This window comes from Oncorhynchus tshawytscha, unplaced genomic scaffold (assembly GCF_018296145.1).
Source record: "Oncorhynchus tshawytscha isolate Ot180627B unplaced genomic scaffold, Otsh_v2.0 Un_contig_11018_pilon_pilon, whole genome shotgun sequence".
In the NCBI taxonomy this organism is placed as follows: domain Eukaryota; kingdom Metazoa; phylum Chordata; class Actinopteri; order Salmoniformes; family Salmonidae; genus Oncorhynchus; species Oncorhynchus tshawytscha.
In genome coordinates this window covers 405483-432426 of record NW_024609768.1, presented here as the reverse complement: position 1 = coordinate 432426, position 26944 = coordinate 405483, and the positions used below count along the sequence as shown (strand labels likewise).

At 41.4% G+C, this 26944-nt stretch overlaps 2 protein-coding genes across 5 annotated transcripts; one reads left to right on the top strand and one right to left on the bottom strand.

The window, feature by feature from the left end:
- On the bottom strand, positions 1–14773 carry LOC121845801 (zinc finger protein 883-like). 2 transcript variants are annotated; one of them, XM_042317783.1, is made up of 6 exons: positions 14660–14773; positions 12191–12366; positions 11771–11818; positions 9520–9612; positions 2570–2782; positions 1–1720 (listed from the first exon to the last, which is right to left on the bottom strand). In XM_042317783.1, exons 2-6 carry the CDS (start codon positions 12327–12329, stop codon positions 636–638), a joined length of 1578 nt encoding a protein of 525 aa, XP_042173717.1. In that variant the 5' UTR covers positions 12330–12366; positions 14660–14773; the 3' UTR covers positions 1–635. The 2 variants fall into 2 exon arrangements, with proteins under 2 accessions (XP_042173717.1, XP_042173716.1); XM_042317782.1 differs by lacking the exon at positions 14660–14773 and having other exon boundaries at positions 12191–12631.
- On the top strand, positions 14726–26944 carry LOC112241022 (zinc finger protein with KRAB and SCAN domains 1-like). Of its 3 annotated transcripts, none has more exons than XM_042317791.1 (6): positions 14726–14860; positions 15314–15525; positions 17913–17963; positions 20102–20254; positions 20813–21007; positions 26312–26939. In XM_042317791.1, the coding sequence occupies exons 2-6, from the start codon at positions 15333–15335 to the stop codon at positions 26539–26541; spliced, it is 822 nt and encodes a 273-aa protein (XP_042173725.1). In that variant the 5' UTR covers positions 14726–14860; positions 15314–15332; the 3' UTR covers positions 26542–26939. The 3 variants fall into 3 exon arrangements, with proteins under 3 accessions (XP_042173725.1, XP_042173726.1, XP_042173727.1); XM_042317792.1 differs by having other exon boundaries at positions 17916–17963; positions 26312–26938; XM_042317793.1 differs by having other exon boundaries at positions 14773–14860; positions 26315–26944.

Genomic DNA, 26944 nt, shown 5'->3' with positions numbered 1-26944 from the left:
TTGTCAGCTCAGGGATTCGATCTAGCAACCTTTCAGTTACTGGCCCAATGCTCTAACCACTAGGCTACCTAAAGAGGGCAACACATGATGTAACACATCATTATATATATCATTACTGTCTTCATATATGTTGTTAACCTAGAGTAGCTTTATGAAGGCTGTATCACTAAATGAAGCACTACAAATTCAGTCATGACTAGTGAGATGTTGAAAAGCACATTTGGAGCACAATTTCAGATGACTCTTAATTTGAAAACTCATGTCCTTAAATGGATTTATAGACTGTTTCAAATGTAGACGTTCCACTGGTACGTGCCCGAGGCCCAGCGATGCTAGTGTTAATGAGAGCAGCAGAGAAACCTGGATTTTTTTTCTCAATTCATCAGTCCTCAAGTCTTTGCATTCTCTCTCCTCAGCTTCTTCTCAAAACTCATTGGAGAAGAAGGTCTGAGGGGAGGGACTTTAGATATTCTCCTCCAATACAGTTGAGGAGGTGAGGAGAGAGGATGCGAGATAATTGAGGAAAGATGAATTGAGAAAGGATAGGCCTCAGTGACTAAAGTACTGGCCACTGGTCTCATTGAGGACATGTGTTTTCCAAAATAAAAGTCCTCCAGACAAATTGAAGGCTTTTCCTATGTCATGTCCAAGGAGGCTGTCATCTCACTTGTGTGATGCTCCTGGTGTTTCTTCAGCAATTTGGGTACATGGAACCCTTTCCCACACAGGCTACAGACGTACGGCTTCTCCCCTGTATGGAGCCTCATGTGCACCTTCAGACTCCCCGGTGTGGTGAACCCCTTATCACAGACAGTACAAGGGTACGGCCTCTCTTTAGTGTGCGTGATCTGGTGCACTCTCAGGTTCCCAGACTGGGCGAAACGGGTCCCGCATATAGTGCAGACGTACGGTTTCTCTCCAGTGTGTGTTCTCTGGTGGCTTTGAAGGTCACCAGCCCGTACGAACGTACGACCGCAGTACGAGCAGCAGAACCTCTTCTCAAGGTTCTTCAAGTGTGTCCTTGCATGCGTCTGCAGCTTCTCTACATCCGTGAAGCTCTTACCGCAGTCGCAGATGTGGTAGAGGACCTCTTCCATGTGTAACTTCTTGAGCTTGTGTTTTTTCAGGCACTGGGATCTGGCGAAGCGTTGTCCGCAGATGGGGCACTGATGCGGTTTCTCCTTCGTGTGGGTCAGTAGGTGGGTGTTGAGGTTCCCTCTGATTGTGAAGCCCTTCCCGCAGTAGGAGCAGTGGTGGAGGTTCTCTCCTGTGTGGATCAGACGATGAACCTTGAGGGTTCTGAAGTGGGAGAACATCTTGCCACAGTCATCACAGTGGTATGGTTTCTCGATACGGTGGGTCTGTCTGTGCTTCCTATACTCCAACAGGTGGGCGAAACTCTCCGGGCACTTGGAGCAGTGGTATGGTTTCTCTCCTGTATGGACTCGCTGGTGGATCTTGAGGTGCCGTAGCAAGGTGAAGGTTTTCCCACACGGATGGCAGACGTGCTTGGTTTTCTCTCCGGTGTGGATGGTCATGTGTCTCCTCAGGTCGTCGGGTCGTAAGAAACACTTCCCGCAGACAGAGCACTGATGTGGTTTCTCTCCGCTGTGAATCAGCGCATGTCTGTTCAGCCGCGTCTTTGTGAGGAACCTCTTTCCGCACTCGGAGCAGCGGTGGTGCTTCTCAGAGAGGTCTGTGTCAGATCTGGCAACCTCTCCTGTTTCAATGACAACATTATAGGGGTTAGAGACGCTGCTAGGACAGAGAGGAGAGAACAGCATCACTTGCATGTTTAACAGTATACTGTACATACAGTAAAATACTATAGCGACCTTAACCCAACACCTAGCAACCTCATCAAGCGGTTCAGATCACTGTTGGGTTGACAGTCTCCTGGACCCAGTTTGCATACTGGTCGGAGATACACCCCAAATTTGCTACAATACCATGTACCTGCACCCATAGAGATCCTACTCAATTACTAGAGGGGCTGTGTTGTGAACCCTCAAAGTTCCATAATGGTCTGAAAATGGCAGCCATCTTGGTCAGGGAGAAATCCAACCCAGTCTAATTGGAATGAATGGCAGTAGGTGATGCATTTCCTGCTTTAACTGACGCAGGAAAATAAAAGGCACGTGATGCATCAGAAATTGGGTAATATAATTAGTCGACCTAAAATATTGGTCATATAATTATAAATACAGTTTATACAGGCTTTAAACACATTTTCCGTATAATTAGCCTCTAAAATATATGTAAACAAACCCACAATGTCTCAATGTGTGCTCTCTTGGAAAGCAGTGAGTGTTTTTATACAATACAATATCAGTACTTGCATTTACAACTTGTCTAAGTCCTATCAACAACTGATGTCAGAAAGTGTACAGCTGTGGATTGACTGCATTGTTTTAATGGAATGTTGGCAGCTATTTTTTTAAGCTGTCTGGATAGCTAGCTAACAAGCAAACAGTGGAGATCATCTTCAAATTCATTGTGTTACACAATAGTGTACCTGTACCACAGTCAATCAAATAGTTTAACATCAGGGTATGGGTGTTTCTCTCACCTTTGTGAACCACCTGGTGTCGTCTCAGGTCATAGGATCGCAAGAAGGCCTTCCCACAAACGGAACAATGGTGGGGTTTCTCTCCGCTGTGGGTCATCATGTGTATCTTCAAGCTGCTGGCTGCAGTAAACCGCTTGCCGCACTGGGAGCAGAGGTACGGTCTCTCCGGGTCAGGGTCCCCAAGGCTGTCTGGGTCAGAGCTGGCACCCTCTCCTGTTTTAATGGCAACATTACAGGGGTTAAACACTTGTTTTCTATTTTATATGCTATACTATGCATCGGTATCTAAAAAGGTAGAAAGGATAGTTGACTTCTCCTAAATGTATATTCTGATCTGAGTTGGTCCTACCCACACCTTCCTCTTCCTCTTAGATGTATGTTCTGATCAGCGATTACTGGGCTCTGGCTGGGCCATTCAGGGACATTCAGAGACTTGTCCCGAAGCCACTCCTGTGTTGTCTTGGCTGTGTGCTTAAGGTCGTTGTCCTGTTGGAAGGCGAACCTTCGCCCCAGTCTGAGGTCCTGAGTACTCTGGAGCAGGTTTTCATCAAGGATCTCCCTGTACTTTGCTCCGTTCATCTTTCCCTCGATCCTGACTAGTCTCCCAGTCCCTCCCGCTGAAAAACATCCCCACAGCATAATGCTGCCACCACCATGCTTCACCATAAGGATGGTGCCAGGTTTCCTCCAGACGTGACGCTGGCATTCAGGCCAAAGAGTTCAATCTTAGTTTCATCAGACCAGATAATCTTGTTTCTCACGGTCTGAGTCTTTAGGTGCCTTTTGGCTGTCATGTGCCTTTTACTGAGAAGTGGCTTCTGTTTGGCCACTCCACCATAAAGGCCTGATTGGTGGAGTGCTGCAGAGATGGTTGTCCTTCTGGAAGGTTCTCCCATCTCCACAGAGGAACTCTGGAGCTCTGTCAGAGTGACCATTGGGTTCTTGGTCACCTCCCTGACCAAGGCCCTTCTCCCCGATTGCTCAGTTCGGCCAGTTGGCTCTAGGAAACCCTTCCCCATATCTGTGTCGTGACACAGTCCTGTCTCTGAGCTCTAAGGACAATTCCTTCGACCTCATGGCTTGGTCTTTGCTCTGACATGCACTGTCAACTGTGGGACCTTATATAGACAGGTGTGTGCCTTTCCAAATCATGTCCAATCAATTACATTTACCACAGGTGGACTCCAATCAAGATGTAGAAACATCAAGGATGATCAATGGAAACAGGATGCACCTAAGCTCAATTTCGAGTCTCCTAGCAAAGGGTCTCTGTTTTAATTTTTAATATATTTGCAAACATTTCTGAAAACCTGTTTTTGCTTCGTCATTATGGGGTGTTGTGTGTAGATTGATGAGGATTTTTTCAAATTAGTTTAATATATTTTAGAATAAAGCTGTAGTGTAACAAAATGTGGGGAAAGTCAAGTGGTCTGAATACTTTGCGAATGCACTGTATGTCGGTAAGTAGCCTTCCACAAGCCTTGGCCTGTACAAGCCGGAACAGCTCATAGGACAGGAGGCATCTCCTGTTTCTGAAGCGTGAGGCAGAGGCAGGAGAGTGTTATGTATATTTTATGGATATCATGTATTTTATTTGTTGTGTTTTATTTCCTGTTTGGACCCCAGAAAGAGGGGCTAATTGAGGATCCCAATAAATACTACACAACTTATTCTGAGGCCTGGACCAGGCTGCATGTAGCTGGTTTGAAAATTATTTAAAAGGACAACCAGTCATATGAATGTGGCTCACCTTTTAGTCAGTTACATTTCTATGGCAGCGAATCCTTCAGAACTAACCTTAGACCAACTCTATCCTGAATGAATCCTTCACCAACTAACCTCAGGCCAACTCTATCCTGAATGAATCCTTCACCAACTAACCTCAGGCCAACTCTATCCTGAATGAATCCTTCACCAACTAACCTGCTCCCGGGCAGGCCAACTCTATCCTGAATGAATCATTCAGAACTAACCTGCTCCCAAGCAGGCCAACTCTATCCTGAATGAATCCTTCAGAACTAACCTGCTCCCGGGCAGGCCAACTCTATCCTGAATGAATCCTTCAGAACTAACCTGCTCCCGGGCAGGCCAACTCTATCCTGAATGAATCATTCAGAACTAACCTGCTCCCAAGCAGGCCAACTCTATCCTGAATGAATCATTCAGAACTAACCTGCTCCCAAGCAGGCCAACTCTATCCTGAATGAATCCTTCAGAACTAACCTGCTCCCGGGCAGGCTAACTCTATCCTGAATGAATCCTTCAGAACTAACCTTTGTTCCCAACTGAAACTCTATCCTGAATGAATCCTTTCAGAACTAACCTGCTCCCAGGCAGGCCTTCTACTCTATCCTGAATGATGGTCCTGAACTTGCTCCCAGGGGGCTAACTCTATCCTGAATGAATCCTTTCAGAACTAACCTGCTCCCAAGCAGGCCAACTCTATCCTGAATGAATCCTTCAGAACTAACCTGCTCCCAAGCAGGCCAACTCTATCCTGAATGAATCCTTTCAGAACTAACCTGCTCCCAAGGGGCCAACTCTCTAATGAATCCTTTCAGAACTAACCTGTTAACCATTTTATCCTGAATGAATCTAGAACCCTTCCCAAGTTTTGCTCTATCCTGAATGAATCCTTCAGAACTAACCTGCTCCCAAGCAGGCCAACTCTATCCTGAATGAATTTAGAACTAACCTGCTCCCAAGCAGGCCAACTCTATCCTGAATGAATCCTTCAGAACTAACCTGCTCCCAAGCAGGCAAAATCAAATCATCCTGAATTTGAATACACATGGTTAGCAGATGTTAACCTGCTCCCAAGCAAATGCTTGTGCTTCTAGTTCCGACAATGCAGTAATAACGAGCAAGTAATCTAACTAACAATTCCAAAAAAACTACTGTCATACACAGTGTAAGGGGATAAAGAATATGTACATAAGGATATATGAATGAGTGATGGTACAGAGCAGCAAAGATACAGTAGATGATATCTGTACAGTATATACATATGAGATGAAGTATGTAAACCAAGTGGCATAGTTAAAGTGGCTAGTGATACATCTCCTATTTTAATGAATGCATTCATGATTAATAATTTTACCAAGTCAGTTAAGAACAACGTATTTTCATGAATGAACAATGGGTTGAGGGTAACTAACAGATTTGTACCTTGTCAGGTTCCGCATTACTGTCCTAAACTGGCTAGTGATATATTTGAATCAAATGCTTGGTCTTCTGATTCCCTCCTCACTTCTTAAAGTGGCTGTTCACCTGTACAGATCACTGTGTCATTGACAGTTGCCTTGGCAGCTGACAAGGCTCATGTTAATCTGTCTTCATTGTTTAAAAGTCTTTGTTGGCTGAAACTTAAGAACAAATTTTTTCAGTTTTCCCAGCTTTGATGACCTGTAGGACCTTCAGTTTCTGGTTGGCAGGGGGTGAACAGGCAGATGGTTGTTACCTTGTCAGGTTGACTAGTCCTTGATGATCTTTATGGCCTTCCCGGGACCCTCTAGCCGCCCCATTTGAAGATGGGTGGTTAGGTGACCTGGAGGGCAGGGTAGTTTGCCCCCGGATGACACTGATGGTTGTGCTGTTGACCTTCGCACTGACCCTCAGATGGAGAATCTGTCTTCATTGTTCTGCAGTTGCCTTTGGTTGAACTGAAACAGCCCGCTAGGGCCTTTCAGATGGTTGTTGTAGACCTTTGTAGTGCCTTTCAGATGGTGACAAGGGGTTTTTCAGCCTTTGATGGTTTTAGAGGGCCTTCTGTATTTCAGATGGTCTGTGAATGGGTAGTTTAATGGGTCTTGATGTGTATATTAATGGGTAGTTTAATGGGTTTATTGTTATCAGATGTGGTATGGGGGTTTCCCTCTGGTTTATTGTTACAGATGGTTAGTTTTGGTACGTTTAATGGGTTTATTTTCCTGACACCACAGATGTCACCTCCTTGTAATGGCCGTCTTCGTTGTATATGAATGGGTAGTTTAATGGTATCAAGTTTTAATAGGTACCTACCACTGTGTGTCTGTTTTTGATGATTGAGTTTTGCGTGCATGTTTGTTGTGGGTGAATGGGTATATGAATGGGTAGTTTAATGGGTTTATTGTATATTCATGGGTAGTTTAATGGGTTTATTGTATATTAATGGGTAGTTTAATAGGTTTATTGTATATTAATGTGTATATGAATGGGTAGTTTAATAGGTTTATTGTATATTAATGTGTATATGAATGGGTAGTTTAATGGGTTTATTGTATATTAATGTGTATATGAATGGGTAGTTTAATGGGTTTATTGTATATTAATGTGTATATGAATGGGTAGTTTAATGGGTTTATTGTAGTTTAATGGGTGTATTGTATATTAATATGTATATGAATGGGTAGTTTAATGGGTTTATTGTTTATTAATGTGTATATGAATGGGTAGTTTAATGAGTTTATTGTATATTAATGTGTATATGAATGGGTAGTTTAATGGGTTTATTGTATATTAATGTGTATATGAATGGGTAGTTTAATGGGTTTATTGTTTATTAATGTGTATATGAATGGGTAGTTTAATGGGTTTATTGTATATTAATGTGTATATGAATGGGTCGTTTAATGGGTTTATTGTAGTTTAATGGGTTTATTGTATATTAATATGTATATGAATGGGTAGTTTAATGGGTTTATTGTTTATAAATGTGTATATGAATGGGTAGTTTAATGAGTTTATTGTATATTCATGTGTGTATGAATGGGTAGTTTAATGGGTTTATTGTATATTAATGTGTATATGAATGGGTAGTTTAATGGGTTTATTGTATATTAATGTGTATATGAATGGGTAGTTTAATGGGTTTATTGTATATTAATGTGTATATGAATGGGTAGTTTAATGGGTTTATTGTATATTAATGTGTATATGAATGTGTAGTTTAATGGGTTTATTGTATATTGATGTAAATTAATGGGTAGTTTAATGGGTTTAAATAAAATCACATTTTATTTGTCACATACACATGGTTAGCAGATGTCAATGCGAGTGTAGCGAAATGCTTGTGCTTCTAGTTACGACAGTGCAGTAATATCTAACAAGTAATCTAACAAATTCACAACGACTACCTTATACACACACACAATGTAAGGGGATGGAATAAGAATATGTACATATAAATATATGGATGCACGATGGCCGTGCGGCAAAGGCAAGATGCAATAGATGGTATAAAATACAGTATATATACATATGAGATGAGTAATGCATAGGCACGATGCAATAGATGGTATAACATACAGTATATATACATATGAGATGAGTAATGCATAGGCACGATGCAATAGATGGTATAACATACAGTATATATACATATGAGATGAGTAATGCATAGGCACGATGCAATAGATGGTATAACATACAGTATATATACATATGAGATGAGTAATGTAAGATATGTAAACATATTAAGTGGCATTATTTAAAGTGACTAGTGATAACATTATTAAATCCATTTATTAAAGTGGCATTATTTAAAGCGACTAGTGATAACATTATTAAATCCATTTATTAAAGTGGTCAGTGATTTGAGTCTGTATGTTGGCTGCAGCCTCTCTATGTTAGTGATGGCTGTTTAACAGTCTTGATGGCCTTGAGATAGAAGCTGTTTTTCAGCCTCTCGGTCCCAGCTTTGATGTACCTGTACTGACCTCGCCTTCTGGATGATAGCGGGGTGAACAGGCAGTGGCTCAGGTGGTTGTTGTCCTTGATTATCTTTTTGGCCTTCCTGTGACATCGGGTGGGGTAGGTGTCCTGGAGGGAAGGTAGTTTGCCCCCGGTGATGCGTTGTGCAGACCGCACTACCCTCTGGAGAGCCTTTCGGTTATGGGAAGTGTAGTTGCCCTACCAGGTGGTGATAAAGCCTGACAGGATGCTCTCGATTGTGCATCTGTAGAAGTTTGTGGGGGTTTTAGGTAACAAGCCAAATTTCTTCAGCTTCTTCACCATGCTGTCTGTGTGGGTGGACCATTTCAGTTTGTCCGTGATGTGTACGCAGAGGAACTTAACTTTCCACCTTCTCCACTGCTGACCCGTCAATGTGGAAAGGGGGGTGCTCCCACTGCTGTTTCCTGAAGTACACGATCATCTCCTTTGTTTTGTTGACATTGAGTGAGAGGTTATTTTCCTGACACCACACTCCGAGGGCCCTCACCTCCTCTCTGTAGGCCGTCTTGTCATTGTTGGTAATCAAGCCTACCACTGTAGTGTCGTCTGCAAACTTCATGCTTGAGTTGGAGACGTGCATGGCCACGCAGTCTTGGGTGAACAGGGAGTACAGGAGAGGGCTGAGAACACACCCTTGTGGGGCCCCAGAACCCCTCATAGCCTGGTTCCTCTCTAGGTTTCTTTCTAGGTTTTGGCCTTTCTAGGGAATTTTTCCTAGTCACTGTGCTTCTACACCTGCATTGCTTGCTGTTTGGGGGTTTAGGCTGGGTTTCTGTACAGCACTTTGCATATTAATGTGTATATAAATGTGGAGTTTAATGTATTTATTGTATATGAATATGTATATGAATGGGTAGTTTGTTTATTGTATATTAATATGTGTATGAATGGGTAGTTGAATGGGTAGTTGAATGTGTTTATTGTATATTAATGGGTAGTTGAATGTGTTTATTGTATATTAATGTGTTTATGAATGTACATTAATGTGTATATAAATGGGTAGTTGAATGTGTTTATTGTATATTAATGGGAATAGTTGAATGTGTTTATTGTATATATGTGGATAGTTGAATGGTTTATTGTATATTAATGGGTAGTTAAATGTGTTTATTGTATATTAATGTGTATATGAATTGGTCATGTGTTTAAATAAATCCTGGCTTGGTCCCATCTATACCTTCCTCCTCCTCTCCATCCCCCACCTCCTCCTCTGGATGCATGTTCTGATCAGTGATTACCTGGCTTGGTCCTATCCACACCTTCCTCCTCCTCCTCTTCATCCTTCTCTCTGTCCCTCTCCTCCTCATCCTCTCTTTTAACAATAACAAGTCCTGTAAAACATCAAACCAATAAGACTGGAACACAATGTTCATTAAAACTTTATAATAGATCTTCACATAATAATAGTAATAAAAAAAACATTTTTAAAAATAAATAAATAATAATAATAGTAATAATAGTAATAATAATAATATTATTATTATTATTATTATTATTAGTAGTAGTAGCAGTAATAATAATAATAGTAGTAGTAGTAGTAGCAGTAATAATAATAATAGTAATAATAATAGTAGTATTAGTAGTAGTAGTAATAGTAGTAGTAGTAGTAGTAGCAGTAATAATAGTAGTAGTAATAATAATAGTAGTAGTAGTAGTAGCAGTAATAATAATAATAGTAATAATAATAGTAGTATTAGTATTAGTAGTAATAGTAATAATAGTAGTAGTAGTAGTAGTAGTAGCAGTAATAATAATAATAGTAATAATAGTAGTAGTAGTAGTAGTAGCAGTAATAATAGTAGTAGTAGTAGTAGTAGTAGTAGTAGTAGTGGTAATAATAGTAGTAGTAGTAGTAGTAGTAGTAATAGTAGTAGTAGTAGTAGTAGTAGTAATAATAGTAGTAGTAGTAGTAGTAGTAGTAGTAGTAGTAGTAGTAGTAATAATAGTAGTAGTAGTAGTAGTAGTAGTAGTAGTAGTAATAGTAGTAGTAGTAGTAGTATAATAATAGTAGTAGTAGTAGTAATAATAGTAGTAGTAGTAGTAGTAATAATAATAGTAATAATAATAGTAGTAGTAGTAGTAGTAGTAGTAATTATAGTAGTAGTAGTAGTGATAATAATAGTAGTAGTAATAATAGTAGTAGTAGTAGTAGTAGTAGTGGTAGTAATAATAGTAGTAGTAGTAATAATAATAGTAGTAGTAATAGTAATAATAATAGTAGTAGTAGTAGCAGTAATAATAATAGTAGTAGTAGTAGTAGTAGTAGTAGTAGTAATAATAATAGTAATAGTAATAGTAGTAGTAGTAGTAGTAATAATAATAGTAGTAGTAGTAGTAGTAGCAGTAATAATAGTAGTAATAGTAGTAGTAATAATAATAGTGATAATAATAGTAGTAGTAGTAGTAGTAGTAATAATAGTAGTAATAGTAGTAGTAATAATAATAGTAATAATAATAGTAGTAGTAGTAGTAGTAGTAATAATAGTAATAATAATAGTAGTAGTAATAATAATAATAATAATAGTAGTAGTAATAGTAGTAGTAATAATAATAGTAATAATAATAGTAGTAGTAGTAGTAGTAGTAGTAATAATAGTAGTAGTAGTAGTAGTAATAGTAGTAGTAATAATAGTAATAGTAATAATAATAGTAGTAGTAGTAGTAATAATAGTAATAATAATAGTAGTAGTAGTAGTAGTAGTAATAATAGTAGTAATAGTAATAATAATAATAGTAATAATAATAGTAGTAGTAGTAGTAGTAATAATAATAGTAGTAGTAGTAGTAGTAGTAGTAGTAGTAATAGTAGTAGTAATAATAATAGTAATAATAATAGTAGTAGTAGTAGTAGTAGTAGTAATAGTAGTAGTAGTAGTAGTAGTAATAATAATAGTAGTAATAATAGTAATTGTAGTAATAATACTAGCAATAATAATAGTAATAATAATAATAATAATAGTAATAATTATAATAGTAATAATAATAGTAATAATAATAATAATAATAATAATAATAATAATAATAATAATAATAATAATAATAATAATAATAATAATAATAATAATAATAATAATAATAATAATAATAGTAATAATAATAATAATAATAATAATAATAATAATAATAGTAATAATAATAATAATAATAATAATAATAGTAATAATAATAATAGCAATAATAATAATAATAATAATAGTAATAATTATAATAGTAATAATAGTAATAATAATAATAATAATAATAATAGTAATAATAATAATAATAGTAATAATAATAATAATAATAATAGTAATAATAATAATAGTAATAATAATAATAATAGTAATAATTATAATAGTAATAATAATAATAATAATAATAATAGTAATAATAATAATAGTAATAATTATAATAGTAATAATTATAATAGTAATAATAATAATATAATAGGCTTTATTTCTATTGTAATATATTACCTGGGTTAGTTCTCTTTCTATTGTAATATATTACCTGGGTTAGCCACACCTCCTCCTTTCTGGTCCTCCTCTTCTTCCATATCTACTTGAACAACATCAAAACAGGGGCTTAGGGGTTATTTTGGGACTACACATGCTGTGTGCGCCACACTAGACAATAGTAGCCATGACAATAGTAGCCATGACAATAGTAGCCATGACAATAGTAGCCATGGGTTCAATTCGAATTGAAAATGCGTCTGTGCTTGACTGAAATCAATATGTGCCTGGTCCATTTGAACCAAACGGAATAGTCTCAAAAGTGACCATCACCCCACTTAACTAGCTGACACGTCAGCGAGGCTCCAACAAACACTGAACGTATTTGAACGTTTTTAAATCCTATTTGAACCCAGATCTGGCCTTTAAGGGCGATGATGGAACCAAAATGTTGGCGTAGCCAACCTGGACTCACCAGAGTCAATGTCACTATCTTCCTCATCCTCTTCTTCCTCCTCCTCCTCCTCCTCGATTTCTCGCTCCTCCTCCTCCTCTTTGACAATCACATTGAGCTCCAGTGTTTTATTGCAGTCCTCCAGCTTCACTGATGCCATCTCTGGACCCTGTTGTGAGCTTGTCTGGACTGCAACACTGCAGCCAGAACCCAGTTCAGACATGGTATGAACACTGCAGCCAGAACCCAGTTCAGACATGGTATGAACACTGCAGCCAGAACCCAGTTCAGACATGGTATGAACACTGCAGCCAGAACCCAGTTCAGACATGGTATGAACACTGCAGCCAGAACCCAGTTCAGACATGGTATGAAGTGGACTGGATGCTTTTTTTATTCAAAAAAATGTGTCTGAATCAAAAAACTAAAATCTAAGTGTTGTTCAGAAATGAAATAAATGAACAGAAAAACATATATAATATACACACACACTACCGTTCAAAAGTTTGGGGTCACTTAGAAATGTACTTGCTTTTGAAAGAAAAGCAAAACAATTTATCCATTAAAATGGATCAGAAATACATTGTAGACATTGTTAATGTTGTAAATGACTATTGTAGCTGGAAACGGCTGATTTGTAATGGGATATCTACATAGGCGTACAGAGGCCCATTATCAGCAACCATCACTCCTGTGTTCCCCTGGAACGCTGTGTTAGCTAATCCAAGTTTATCATTTTAAAAAGGCTAACTGATCATTAGAAAACACTTTTGCAATTATTTTAGCACAGCTGAAAACAGTTGTGCTATTTAAAGAAGCAATAAAACTGGCCTTCTTTAGACTAGTTGAGTGTCTGGAGCATCAGCATTTGTGGGTTTGATTACTGGCTCAAAATGGCCAGAAACAAATAACTTTCTTCTGAAACTCGTCAGTCTATTCTTGTTCTGAGAAATGAAGGCTATTCCATGTGAGAAATTGCCAAGAAACTGAAGATCTCGAACAACGCTGTGTACTACTCCCTTCACAGAACAGCACAAACTGGCCCTAACCAGAATAGAAAGGGGAGTGGGAGGCCTCGGTACACAACTGAGCAAGAGGACAAGTAAATTAAAGTGTCTAGTTTGAGAAACAGACGCCTCACAAGTCCTCAACTGGCAGCTTCATTAAACAGTACCCGCAAAACACCAGTCTCAATGTCAACATTGAAGAGGCGACTCCGTGATCCTGGCCTTCTAGGCATTGTTGCAAAGAAAAAGACATCTCGGACTGACCAATAAAAATAAAAGATTAAGATGGGCAAAAGAACACAGACAATGGACAGAGGAAGATTGGAAAAAAAGTGTTATGGACAGACAAATCTAAGTTTGAGATATTCGGATCACAAAGGAGAACATTCGTGAGACGCAGAAAAATGAAAAGATGCTGGAGGAGTTCTTGACGCCATCTGTCAAGCATGGTGGAGGGAATGTGATGGTCTGGGGGTGCTTTGGTGGTGGTAAAGTGGGAGATTTGTACAGGGTAAAAGGGATCTTGAAGAAGGAAGGCTATCACTCCATTTTGCAACGCCATGCCATACCCTGTGGACGGCGCTTAATTGGAGCCAATTTCCTCCTACAGCAGGACAATGACCCAAAGCACAGCTCCAAACTACGCAATAACTATTTAGGGAAGAAGCAGTCAGCTGGTATTCTGTCTATAATGGAGTGGCCAGCACAGGCACCGTATTTCAACCCTATTGAGCTGTTGGGGGAGCAGTTTGACCGTATGGTACATAAGAAGTGCCCATCAAGCCAATCCAATTTGTGGGAGGTGCTTCAGGAAGCATGGGGTGAAATCTCTTCAGATTACCTCAACAACTTGACAACTAGAATGAAAAAGGTCTGCAAGGCTGTAATTGCTGCAAATGGAGGATTCTTTGATTAAAGCAAAGTTTGAAGGACACAATTATTATTTCAATTAAAAATCATTATTTATAACCTTGTCAACGTCTTGACTATATTTCCTATTCATTTTGCAACTAATTTCATGTATGTTTCAATGGAAAACAAGGACATTTCTAAGTGAATGCACATTTTTGAACGGTAGTATATATATATATATACACATACTGACTTGGTATCCTCTTTTCATTATATTTGTCACGGTGTGAGGAGTCAGTTTTCTTGCTTGTGCAACAAGCGCTACAGTAAAACAATAAGGGGCATTTAACTAATCAGCACTTTTTTTTTACACAGTACCATACTCTTACTCAGATATACATTCATTTTGAGTCCTCACCTATGTAATGGCTTGTATCGATAACGACCCTGAGTAAAAAATATAAAAAATTAACATGACAGAAGGAAACCACAACAACCGCTGCAAGCCCGACAAAACTGACACTAATTCAACAGCTGCAATCTACCACATTACCGATTGACAATAAACGTTTACTGTAATGTTCATCTGTTGTTTATCGTTTAAATGATCATGAAAGCATTTTCGGATTACCTGAAATCGCTGGTCTTTTATTGATAAACTGGGAGGAGGGTTGCGAATCGGTCGGTGTGATGGCCGACGCCTGCGCTTACATGACGCCCGTGAACATGACGCCCTTTCCCATCCTGCGCGCAGGCGGAAGTTTACTGTACTGGCTCATCCGATTCTCCATGCTCAGAGTCTAATCAAACAATAAAAGACCAGTGGTATCAGGTAATCTGTCGTTTTGACTATAGTAATTTAAACTATAAACAGACGCTGAAACTTACAGTTAACGTTTAATTGTCGGTCGGCGATGTGGAAGATGTTGAACAGTGTGGTTGTAGACAGCCACGGTCCGTTGGGCTGTCTCGGTTGTTGTTCTGGCCAGGAACGTTATCGATAAAAATCCATTACAGTTCAGGGGAGGAACTCCATATGAATGAATTATGTCGGAGTGAAAACACTGTACGTAGAAAGACTACATTATTTTGCGCGGTCGTACATTACATCACCATTTAGCCTATACAAGCATGGTGATTGGTGAAATGGCCTTTAGCTAATTGTTTATCTGCAGCGCTTTCCCTGGCATGAAAGTCGGTTCTTCCCATTGTGATTTATATATATTTTAATGTTTTATATATTATATTAATTACATTAACATATCTATTTTCCTTTCTTAAAAAGCATCCGCCTCTAGTATACCATGACTGAACCGAGTCCGGCCCAGAAAAGCTCACAGCCAGGTCAAGAGATGGCGTCAGTGAAACTGGAGGACTGCAGTCAAACACTGGAGCTCAATGTGATTGTGAAAAAAGAGGAAGAGGAGGATGAGAGAAGAACCGAGGAAGAGAGCGGGGGAGTAGAACAGGAGAGGGAAGACGGTAACGTTGACTCGGGTGAGTCTAAGATGCCTACACCTGCCACTGGGTTACATCTAGACCCGATCCTAACTCTCAGTTCCATTACAGAAGACATTGGATGAAGGCGTCTTCTGTACAGGGGGGAGTTTTGTTAAGAGCCCAAACACTCAATCTGAATATTAACACAAATTGCTTGTGGTACCGTTTTGGAAGGATAAGGACCTTTTTATAATTTTCAACAAAAAAAACAAAAGGTTAAATTGGTACACACCTTGATAGGGTTATTGTTCCCATACGGACATATCTTCAAGTTACAGCGCTTGTTTATGGAAAACAGATGGAATACAAGAGGTGACCACCTGTGCCAATTAGCTGTCTTAGCATGCTCCAAACACCTGTGTGTAAGTGTAACTCGGGAAGAGTAGTGGAAGTGTAGTTTAGTAGGATGGAGGCTTCTGTAACTGCTACAGTGTAGTTTAGTAGGATGGAGGCTGTATGGATCTGTTACTACTACAGTGTAGTTTAGTAGGATGGAGGCTGTATGGGTCTGTAACTGCTACAGTGTAGTTTAGTAGGATGGAGGCATCTGTAACTACTACAGTGTAGTTTAGTAGGATGGAGGCTGTATGGATCTGTAACTGCTACAGTGTAGTTTAGTAGGATGGAGGCTGTATGGGTCTGTAACTACTACAGTGTAGTTTAGTAGGATGGAGGCTGTATGGGTCTGTAACTACTACAGTGTAGTTTAGTAGGATGGAGGCTGTATGGGTCTGTAACTGCTACAGTGTAGTTTAGTAGGATGGAGGCTGTATGGGTCTGTAACTGCTACAGTGTAGTTTAGTAGGATGGAGGCATCTGTAACTGCTACAGTGTAGTTTAGTAGGATGGAGGCTGTATGGGTCTGTAACTACTACAGTGTAGTTTAGTAGGATGGAGGCTGTATGGGTCTGTAACTGCTACAGTGTAGTTTAGTAGGATGGAGACTGTATGGATCTGTTACTACTACAGTGTAGTTTAGTAGGATGGAGGCTCCATAGCTGGGATCTGTTACTACTACAGTGTAGTTTAGTAGGATGGAGGCATCTGTAACTGCTACAGTGTAGTTTAGTAGGATGGAGGCATCTGTAACTGCTACAGTGTAGTTTAGTAGGATGGAGACTGTATGGATCTGTTACTACTACAGTGTAGTTTAGTAGGATGGAGGCTGTATGGATCTGTTACTACTACAGTGTAGTTTAGTAGGATGGAGGCTGTATGGATCTGTTACTACTAGTAGTTTAGTGGATGGAGGCATCTGTAACTGCTACAGTGTAGTTTAGTAGGATGGAGGCATCTGTAACTGCTACAGTGTAGTTTAGTAGGATGGAGGCTGTATGGGTCTGTAACTGCTACAGTGTAGTTTAGTAGGATGGAGGCTGTATGGGTCTGTAACTACTACAGTGTAGTTTAGTAGGATGGAGGCTGTATGGATCTGTTTAGTGTAGTTTAGTAGGATGGAGGCTGTATGGATCTGTTACTACTACAGTGTAGTTTAGTAGGATGGAGACTGTATGGATCTGTTACTACTACAGTGTAGTTTAGTAGGATGGAGGCTCCATAGCTGTATGGATCTGTAACTGCTACAGTATTTGAAGGATTCTTTCTCGCCGATGAAAGATAAGGGCCATTTGTTTTGAAAGCCTTATCTCTCAAGCGATGATTATTGATGTTTCTCAACGTTAAAACACAGCGTCGGGACTGTAGTTCACACCAGCCAGTCGCGGGCGACGCTGATGGCTGAAAACTGTAGGGAGAAGGCAGAATGCTGCCTCGAGTTACAGAGAGCTAGGTTGCATCCTAATATGAGTTTTAGGTTGCTAGGTTACATCCTAATATGAGTTTTAGGTTGCTAGGTTACATCCTAATAGGAGTTTTTAGGTTGCTAGGTTACATCCTAATAGGAGTTTTAGGTTGCTAGGTTACATCCTAATAGGAGTTTTTAGGTTGCTAGGTTGCATCCTAATAGGAGTTTTTAGGTTGCATCATAATAGGAGTTTTTAGGTTGCATCCTAATAGGAGTTTTAGGTTGCTAGGTTACATCCTAATAGGAGTTTTTAGAGAGAGAGGTTACATCCTAATCTAGTTTTAAAAAAATTATATAACAAATCATTTAAAACATTCAAATCCTTCAGCGTTTGGTTGAGCCTGCCTGGAAGGCCAAATAGCCAGGGGGGCGGGGTGACACTTTTGGGACTATCCCATTTGGTTCAATTGCTCCAGGCAAGCTCAATCAAGCACAGATGAAGCATTGGAATGGTTTCAAATACTATTTGAACCCAGGTCTGCTATAGTGCAGAGTATTGCACAGCATGTAGTGCACTATATGGGGAATAGTGTGTCATTCCGGACACAGACCAATATGTGTGATGTTGATCTTGTTCCAGTAGATATGGAAGAAGAGGAGGACCAGGAAGGAGGAGGTGTGGCCAACCCAGGTAATACGTACACTAGCCAGGGTATAGACTAGATGTATGTATTATCCCAAGACCTTATCATGTGAATATTGATTAGGTAATTAAAAGTAGTAGTCTGCTCCAGCTGAAGACAACACAACATAACATGACATGACACATGACATGACATCACACAACACGACATGACACAAGATGACACAACACAACATGACATAATATAACATAATATAACACAAACAATTATTCAGGATAAAAACACTGAGGTCCAAAACTTATTTCCATTGTGGTCCTATAAGATGGCAGGTTATTATTTCCAATATAAGATAACATTATTATTTCCACTGTGGTCCTGTAAGATAACATAATATTTCCACTATAAGATAACATTATTAACATAACATAATATAACATAATATAACATAATATAATATAACATAATATAACATAACATAATATAACATAATATAACATAACATAATATAACATAACATAATATAACATAATATAACACAAACAATTATTCAGGATAAAAACACTGAGGTCCAAAGGCTTATTTCCATTGTGGTCCTGTGAGATGGCAGGTTATTATTTCCACTGTGAGATGGCAGGTTATTATTTCCACTGTGGTCCTGTGAGATGGCAGGTTATTATTTCCACTGTGGTCCTGTGAGATGGCAGGTTATTATTTCCACTGTGGTCCTGTGAGATGGCAGGTTATTATTTCCACTGTGAGATGGCAGGTTATTATTTCCACTGTGGTCCTGTGAGATGGCAGGTTATTATTTCCACTGTGGATGTGAGATGGCATTATTATTTCCACTGTGAGATGGCAGGTTATTATTTCCATTGTGGTCCTGTGAGATGGCAGGTTATTATTTCCACTGTGAGATGGCAGGTTATTATTTCCACTGTGAGATGGCAGGTTATTATTTCCACTGTGGTCCTGTGAGATGGCAGGTTATTATTTCCACTGTGAGATGGCAGGTTATTATTTCCACTGTGGTCCTGTGAGATGGCAGGTTATTATTTCCACTGTGAGATGGCAGGTTATTATTTCCACTGTGGTCCTGTGAGATGGCAGGTTATTATTTCCATTGTGGTCCTGTGAGATGGCAGGTTATTATTTCCACTGTGAGATGGCAGGTTATTATTTCCACTGTGGTCCTGTGAGATGGCAGGTTATTATTTCCACTGTGGTCCTGTGAGATGGCAGGTTATTATTTCCACTGTGGTCCTGTGAGATGGCAGGTTATTATTTCCATTGTGGTCCTGTGAGATGGCAGGTGGGCCTGATTTACACATTATTCTCAATGAAATTTAAAACAACAGTATCATCAATTACAAAATATATATACAACAACTTAGAACAATTAACAGCACATAGGTGCTCGTTTTAAGAGTCACCTCTTGAAAGAATAGCTTACCCCTAATCACACCTTTACGTTACTTTACAGATATTTCCATAAGTGACACTTTTCAGGTTCAGTTCCACAGAACTGCAGCAGAGTACCAGAATGTGTCGTCCCCCCCAAGGAGCTCTTGATTCTTCAGGGAACCAAGTTTGAGCTCACTCTGTGTTAGAGGAATTCTAAATTCCTATATGTTTTGTAGCCAAAACCAAATTCGCACTCTCTCTATTTTCATTAATAACTTGTAAATGTATTAATTATGCATGAAATAGATCGAGACCAGTTTTAAAAGTCAGGTAATAGCGTTTAATTCAAGAGAGTACTGCACTACATACACATTTTACCGCAGGTTATAAACTGAAAATGACGTCAGCGTTTCCTAAATGTTCTATCTCTTCATGACACCAGTAGAGAGGCCCTGTAGTTCTCGAGCCTCCTCTCCTAAAGCCAAGGTCAGCCACTGTAAATCAGCATTCTAGACAGTCTGGAGATAGTTCATTCATTTGTACAAAGGAACAGACCATCATTGTTACTAAACTCCTGACTATATTATATATCTTTGGGAATGGGAGCAAGAGAGAAAATTCATTATGTACAGTACATTATAGCATTTGGACTAGTCAGTCCTGATTGAAATGTATACATAATTAGTCATCATTGATAAAAATTCCCTTAACACTCTGGTGGAGTACTGATGGGAGGCATTTATATTATAAAGTGTTTTAGATCTTTTGGTTTGACGTTTTACAGGACTTGTTACTGTTAAAAGAGAAGAAGAGGAGGAGGGGGTCAGAGAGGAGGAGGATGGAGAGGAGGAGATTGGGGACAGAGAGGAGGAGGAGGAGGATGGAGAGGAGGAGGTTGGGGACAGAGAGGAGGAGGATGGGGACAGGACCAACCCAGGTAATTAATCACTGATCAAAACATCCAGAGGGAGCTACAGTATATTGAGACCAGTTTCAGATGACTCAGGAGGTTGGGGACAGGACCAACCAGGTAATCCCTGATCAGAACATCAGAGACCAGTTTCATGGAACCCAGTTCCCTATATAGAGCACTACTTTTGAGAAGGGCACAGAGGGCTGAGTGACTGCTTATAGCTGTCAATCTTGTATGTACTAAACTGTGTCCCCTAACCAAATAACTCCTGATCAGTTTACATTGAAAGGGGTCTAAGAGGAGTCATCTTCCCTTTCTACCTTCCTACATACCAATGCATAGTGTTGTATACAGTATAATAAACTGGGTGGTTCGAGCCCTGTATGCTGATTGGCTAACAGCCGTGGTTTATCAGACCGTATACCACGGGTATGACATATGTATTTTTACTGCTCTAATTACGTTGGTAACCAGTTTATAACAGCAATAAGGCACCTTGGGGGTTTGTGATATATGGCCAATATACCACGGCTAAGGGCTGTGTCCAGGGACTCCTGTTTAACCCCTGTGATGTTGTTATAGAAACAGGAGAGGGTGCCAGCTCAGACAAAGAGAGACCGTTCCTCTGCTCCCAGTGTGGTAAACGGTTCACTGCACCAAGCAGCCTGAAGACTCACCTGCAGAGACACAGCGGAGAGAAACCCCACCAGTGCTCCTTCTGTGGGAAGCGCTTCCTACGATCCACAGACCTGAAGAGACACCAGATGATCCACAAAGGTAAGAGAGACACCCAAACACCCAACGTCGCTCCTCTCACACCCGGCGTCGCTCCTCTTTCACCCGGCGTCGCTCCTCTCTCACCCGGCATCGCTCCTCTCTCACCCGGCGTCGCTCCTCTCTCACCCGGCGTCGCTCCTCTCTCAGCCGGCGTCGCTCCTCACCCACCCGGCCTCGCTCCTCTCTCACCCGGCGTCGCTCCTCTCTCACCCGGCGTCGCTCCTCTCTCACCCGGCGTCGCTCCTCTCTCACCCGGCGTCGCTCCTCTCTCAGCCGGCGTCGCTCCTCACCCACCCGGCCTCGCTCCTCTCTCACCCGGCGTCGCTCCTCTCTCACCCGGCGTCGCTCCTCTCTCACCAGGCGTCGCTCCTCCCTCACCCGGCGTCGCTCCTCTCTCACCCGGCGTCGCTCTCTCTCTCTCTCCCGGCGTCTCCTCTCTCACCCGGCGTCGCTCCTCTCTCTCACCCGGCGTCGCTCCTCTCTCACCCGGCGTCGCTCCTCTCTCACCCGGCGTCGCTCCTCTCACACCCGGCGTCGCTCCTCTCTCACCCGGCGTCGCTCCTCTCTCACCCGGCGTCGCTCCTCACCCACCCGGCGTCGCTCCTCCCCACCCGGCGTCGCTCCTCCCTCACCCGGCGTCGCTCCTCCCTCACCCGGCGTCGCTCCTCCCTCACCCGGCGTCGCTCCTCTCTCTCACCCGGCGTCGCTCCTCTCTCACCCGGCGTCGCTCCTCTCTCTCTCACCCGGCGTCGCTCCTCTCTCTCTCACCCGGCGTCGCTCCTCTCTCTCTCACCCGGCGTCGCTCCTCTCTCTCTCACCCGGCGTCGCTCCTCTCTCTCTCACCTGGCGTCGCTCCTCTCTCTCACCCGGCGTCGCTCCTCTCTCTCTCACCCGGCGTCGCTCCTCTCTCTCACCCGGCGTCACTCCTCAAACACCCGGCGTCGCTCCTCACACACATCTCTCTGTTGGAACACTGTCAATCAACGTGTCCACACCAGTGCACCTGTTTATCAGTTAAATATGTTGATCTATACAGTGTAGGTTCATTCCCATGTAAAATGACCCCATGAGCACCAACGTGAAGTTCATTGGAGTCAAATTGTGTGTGAAATGAAAGCAGAGAGTCTATATTTTGAAGAAATTAAGGTTATTAAGGTTGAAGAAATTAAGAAATTAAGGCATACATACATTTGAACCATTTTCCATCCCCAAAAATGTGAATAAGCACTGGCTTATTGGATGGACAAGGGTTCCTAAAAAACATCTACCAGAAAAAGTCTGAGAAGGTATCAGAAATACATAAAAACACTAATAATATTGAAGTAAAAACCCAACTAACCACAACTACTCGTTACTAAAAACCACATATGTTTAAGATATTTCCTAATGTCTCTCCCTCCATAAGGAGGATGATGAAAGTTCACAAATGTAACAAGTAAATGTAGACCTACCAATTTAGCTATAGTGTTTTTACTGATATCAATTTTGTTTATGAATTCGAAATTCTTTGAACCCCCCAAAAAAAAAAAAAAATAGGTAACAGAATTTCTGCAATTGAATAGACTATAATAGTTACAAACCTATAGTTACAAACCTCAGTTGGGTCACAAATCAATCAATTAAATGTATTTATAAAGCCCTTCTTACATAAGCTGATATCTCAAAGTGCTGTACAGAAACCCAGCCTAAAACCCGAAACAGCAAGCAATGCAGGTGAAGAAGCACGGTGGCTAGGAAAAACTCCCTAGAAAGGCCAGAACCTAGAGAGGAACCAGGCTATGAGGGGTGGCCAGTCCTCTTCTGGCTGTGCCGGGTGGAGATTATAACAGAACATGGCCAAGATGTTCAAACGTTCATAAATGACCAGCATGGTCAGATGATGATGATGATAATAATAATAATAATAATAATCACAGTGGTTGTAGAGGGTGCAACAGGTCAGCACCTCAGGAGTAAATATCAGATGGCTTTTCATAGCTGATCATTAAGAGTATCTCTACCGCTCCTGATGTCTCTAGAGAGTTGAAAACAGAAGGTCCGGGACAAGGTAGCACTTCCGGTGAACAGGTCAGGGTTCAGGAGCCGCAGGCAGAACAGTTGAAACTGGAGCAGAAGCACGACCAGGTGTACTGGGGACAGCAAGGAGTCATCAGACCAGGTAGTCCTGAGGCATGGTCCTAGGGCTCTGGTCCTCCGAGAGAGAGACAGAGAAAAAGAGAGAGAGAATTAGAGAGAGCATACTTAAATTCACACAGGACACCGGATAAGACAGTAAAAATACTCCAGATTTAACAGACTGACCCTAGCCCCCCAACACATAAACAATTGCAGCATAAATACTGGAGGCTGAGACGGGAGGGGTCGGGAAACACTGTGGCCCCGTCCGACGATACACCCGGACAGGGCCAAACAGGAAGGATATAACCCCACCCACTTTGCCAAAGCACAGCCCCCACACGACTAGAGGGATATCTTCAACCACCAACGTACTATCCTGAGACAAGACCGAGTATAGCCCACGAAGATCTCCCCCACGGCACAAACCCGAGTGGGGGCACCAACCTGGACAGAAAGATCACGTCAGTGACTCAATCCTTGAAACAGTCTTGATATGTTCGTCAAAAGAGAGATCAAGGTCCAGAGTAACGCCGAGGTCCTTCAGTTTTATTTGAGATGACTGTACAACCATCAAGATTAATTGTCAGATTCAACAGAAGATCTCATTGTTTCTTGGGACCAAGAACTAGAATCTCTGTTTTGTCCGAGCTTAAAATTAGTAAATTTGCCACCATCCACTTCCTTATGTCTGATTTAGACCGTGTCTGTGCCTCAATCTGTGCCTCAATCTAGGGGCAGAAAAGTTTTCAACCAGCGATTGAGATGGGAGGAGGGGGCCAGAGACAATTACTCGATGCCGACACATCTTTCTAGCTGATTTACACGCTGAAGCTATGTTGCGCTTGGTGACCTCTGACTGTTTCATCCTAACATCGTTGGTGCCGACGTGGATAACAATATCTGTATACTCTCTACACTCGCTAGTTTTAGCCTTAGCCAGCACCATCTTCAGATTAGCCTTAACGTCGGTAGCCCTGCCCCTGGGGAAACAGTGTATGATCGCTGGATGATTCGTTTTAAGTCTAATACTGCGGGTAATGGAGTCACCAATGACAAGGGTTTTCAATTCGTCAGAGCTAATGGTGGGAAGCTTCGGCGTCTCAGACCCCGTAACGGGAGGAGGAGAGACCAGAGAAGGCTCGGCCTCCGACCGGTTGCTTAATGGGGAGAACCGGTTGAATGAGCGTCACCGGTTGAGCATGCCAACAGCATTTCCTTCCAGAAGCCAAGGGAAAATTGTCCGACTGCGGGGACCGTGCGAGGGGATTTATACTAACGTTACTATCTGTACTTACTGGTGGCACAGACGCTGTTTCATCCTTTCCTACACTGAAATTACCGAACACAGAGTAGAGTACAGTCCAGTACTGTGGATTATAGTACCATACAGTCCTGTACTGTGGAGTATAGTTCAGTATAGTACCATACAGTCCTGTACTGTAGATTATAGTTCAGTATAGTACCAAACAGTCCTGTACTGTGGAGTATAGTTCAGTATAGTACCAAACTTGTAAAACATTCGTGCAGATTTCGCTTCGGATGAACCAAATGTGCAAATGTGCCAATTTTGCTGCGGAGCAGATTTAAATAATTGCCCGTGTGTAGAATAATACCCAGGAGGATGTTGGATCATAATACCCACATATGTAGAGGAGGATGTTGGATCATAATACCCACATATGTAGAGGAGGATGTTGGATACCCACATATGTAGAGGAGGATGTTGGATCATAATACCCACATATGTAGAGGAGGATGTTGCATCATAATACCCACATATGTAGAGGAGGATGTTGGATCATAATACCCACATATGTAGAGGAGGATGTTGGATCATAACACCCACATATGTAGAGGAGGATGTTGGATCATAATACCCACAGATGTTGGATCATAATACCCACATATGTAGAGGAGGATGTTGGATCATAATACCCACATATGTAGAGGAGGATGTTGGATACCCACATATGTAGAGGAGGATGTTGGATCATAATACCCACATATGTAGAGGAGGATGTTGGATCATAACAGCCACATATGTAGAGGAGGATGTTGGATCATAATACCCACATATGTAGAGGAGGATGTTGGATCATAATACCCACATATGTAGAGGAGGATGTTGGATCATAATACCCACATATGTAGAGGAGGATGTTGGATCATAATACCCACATATGTAGAGGAGGATGTTGCATCATAATACCCACATATGTAGAGGAGGATGTTGGATCATAATACCCACATATGTAGAGGAGGATGTTGGATACCCACATATGTAGAGGAGGATGTTGGATCATAATACCCACATATGTAGAGGAGGATGTTGGATCATAATACCCACATATGTAGAGGAGGATCTTTATGCAGAGTAACCGAGGCGTTCTTTATGCAGAGTAACCGACACGGCGTTCTTTATGCAGAGTAACCGACACGGCGTTCTTTATGCAGAGTAACCGACACGGCGTTCTTTATGCAGAGTAACCGACACGGCGTTCTTTATGCAGAGTAACCGACACGGCGTTCTTTATGCAGAGTAACCGACACGGCGTTCTTTATGCAGAGTAACCGACACGGCGTTCTTTATGCAGAGTAACCGACACGGCGTTCTTTATGCAGAGTAACCGACACGGCGTTCTTTATGCAGAGTAACCGACACGGCGTTCTTTATGCAGAGTAACCGACACGGCGTTCTTTATACAGAGTAACCGACACGGCGTTCTTTATGCAGAGTAACCGACACAGCGTTCTTTATGCAGTCTTTAAGAAAACCGGGTCACGTAAATAAACTGAGGGAGATTTGACTGAAATTCCGCTACCAAACTCCCTCACAACTCCTACCAAACTCCCTCACAACTCCTACCAAACGCCCTCACAACTCCTACCAAACGCCCTCACAACTCCTACCAAACTCCCTCACAGTTCTTCCAGTAAATGTGTTTTTTGGGGGTCAAATGTTCAGTGTAAACGTAGTCCTTGTGCATAAAGTTGTATGTTTGTTAAAAATCTATTTTTTTTGTTGTTTTTTTAGTAGAGCGTACATTTTACGTAAAAAATAAAACAAAAATCTGTCTCCAGTTAAAATGGAATTGCCCATATATGTCTAATCCTGTATGCGCTGGTGGTGCTGTTCTCTCCTTTGTGTACTGCAGCGGTTTAACCTCTATGATGTTGTCATTAAAGCAGTCACCTCGGACAGACCGTACCGCTGTTCGGAGTGTGGCAAGACGTTCACCTCGCCGACCAGCCTGAGGATCCACCTGAAGATCCACAGCGAAGACAAACCCCACCAGTGTTCCGTCTGCGGGAAGCGTTTCCTGTGGCTGTGCGTTCTGAAGAGACACCAGGTGGTGCACAAAGGTGAGAGAAACATCTCTCTGCTGGAAGACACGTCCTGTGTGGCTCGTTGGTAGAACGTGACCTTCGCAAGCCCCAGGATTGTGTTCGGAATGACAGTGCGGTGCATCGTTCAATTCAACGGAAACAGTACTGTCCGACTGGTTGTGATTATGGTGGCTCAGAGGACAGGTACCATAGGGTGTGGTTATAGAGGCTCAGAGGACAGTTACCATAGGGTGTGGTTATAGAGGCTCAGAGGACAGTTACCATAGGGTGTGGTTATAGAGGCTCAGAGGACAGTTACCATAGGGTGTGGTTATAGAGGCTCAGAGGACAGTTACCATAGGGTGTGGTTATAGAGGCTCAGAGGACAGTTACCATAGGGTGTTTTATAGAGGCTCAGAGGACAGTTACCATAGGGTGTGGTTATAGAGGCTCAGAGGACAGTTACCAAATCAAATCAAATTTTATTTGTCA

Excerpts from the sequence above, each read along its gene's own strand:
- LOC112241022 (XM_042317791.1), top strand. The coding sequence starts at position 15,333 with ATGACTGAACCGAGTCCGGCCCAGAAAAGCTCACAGCCAGGTCAAGAG. Across the intron at positions 17,964-20,101 it reads AGGAGGTGTGGCCAACCCAG|GACTTGTTACTGTTAAAAGA; the intron begins GTAATACGTACA and ends GACGTTTTACAG. Across the intron at positions 20,255-20,812 it reads TGGGGACAGGACCAACCCAG|AAACAGGAGAGGGTGCCAGC; the intron begins GTAATTAATCAC and ends ATGTTGTTATAG.
- LOC121845801 (XM_042317782.1), bottom strand. The coding sequence starts at position 12,536 with ATGTCTGAACTGGGTTCTGGCTGCAGTGTTCATACCATGTCTGAACTG. Across the intron at positions 11,819-12,190 it reads AGATAGTGACATTGACTCTG|ATATGGAAGAAGAGGAGGAC; the intron begins GTGAGTCCAGGT and ends TTGTTCAAGTAG. Across the intron at positions 9,613-11,770 it reads AGGAGGTGTGGCTAACCCAG|GACTTGTTATTGTTAAAAGA; the intron begins GTAATATATTAC and ends GATGTTTTACAG.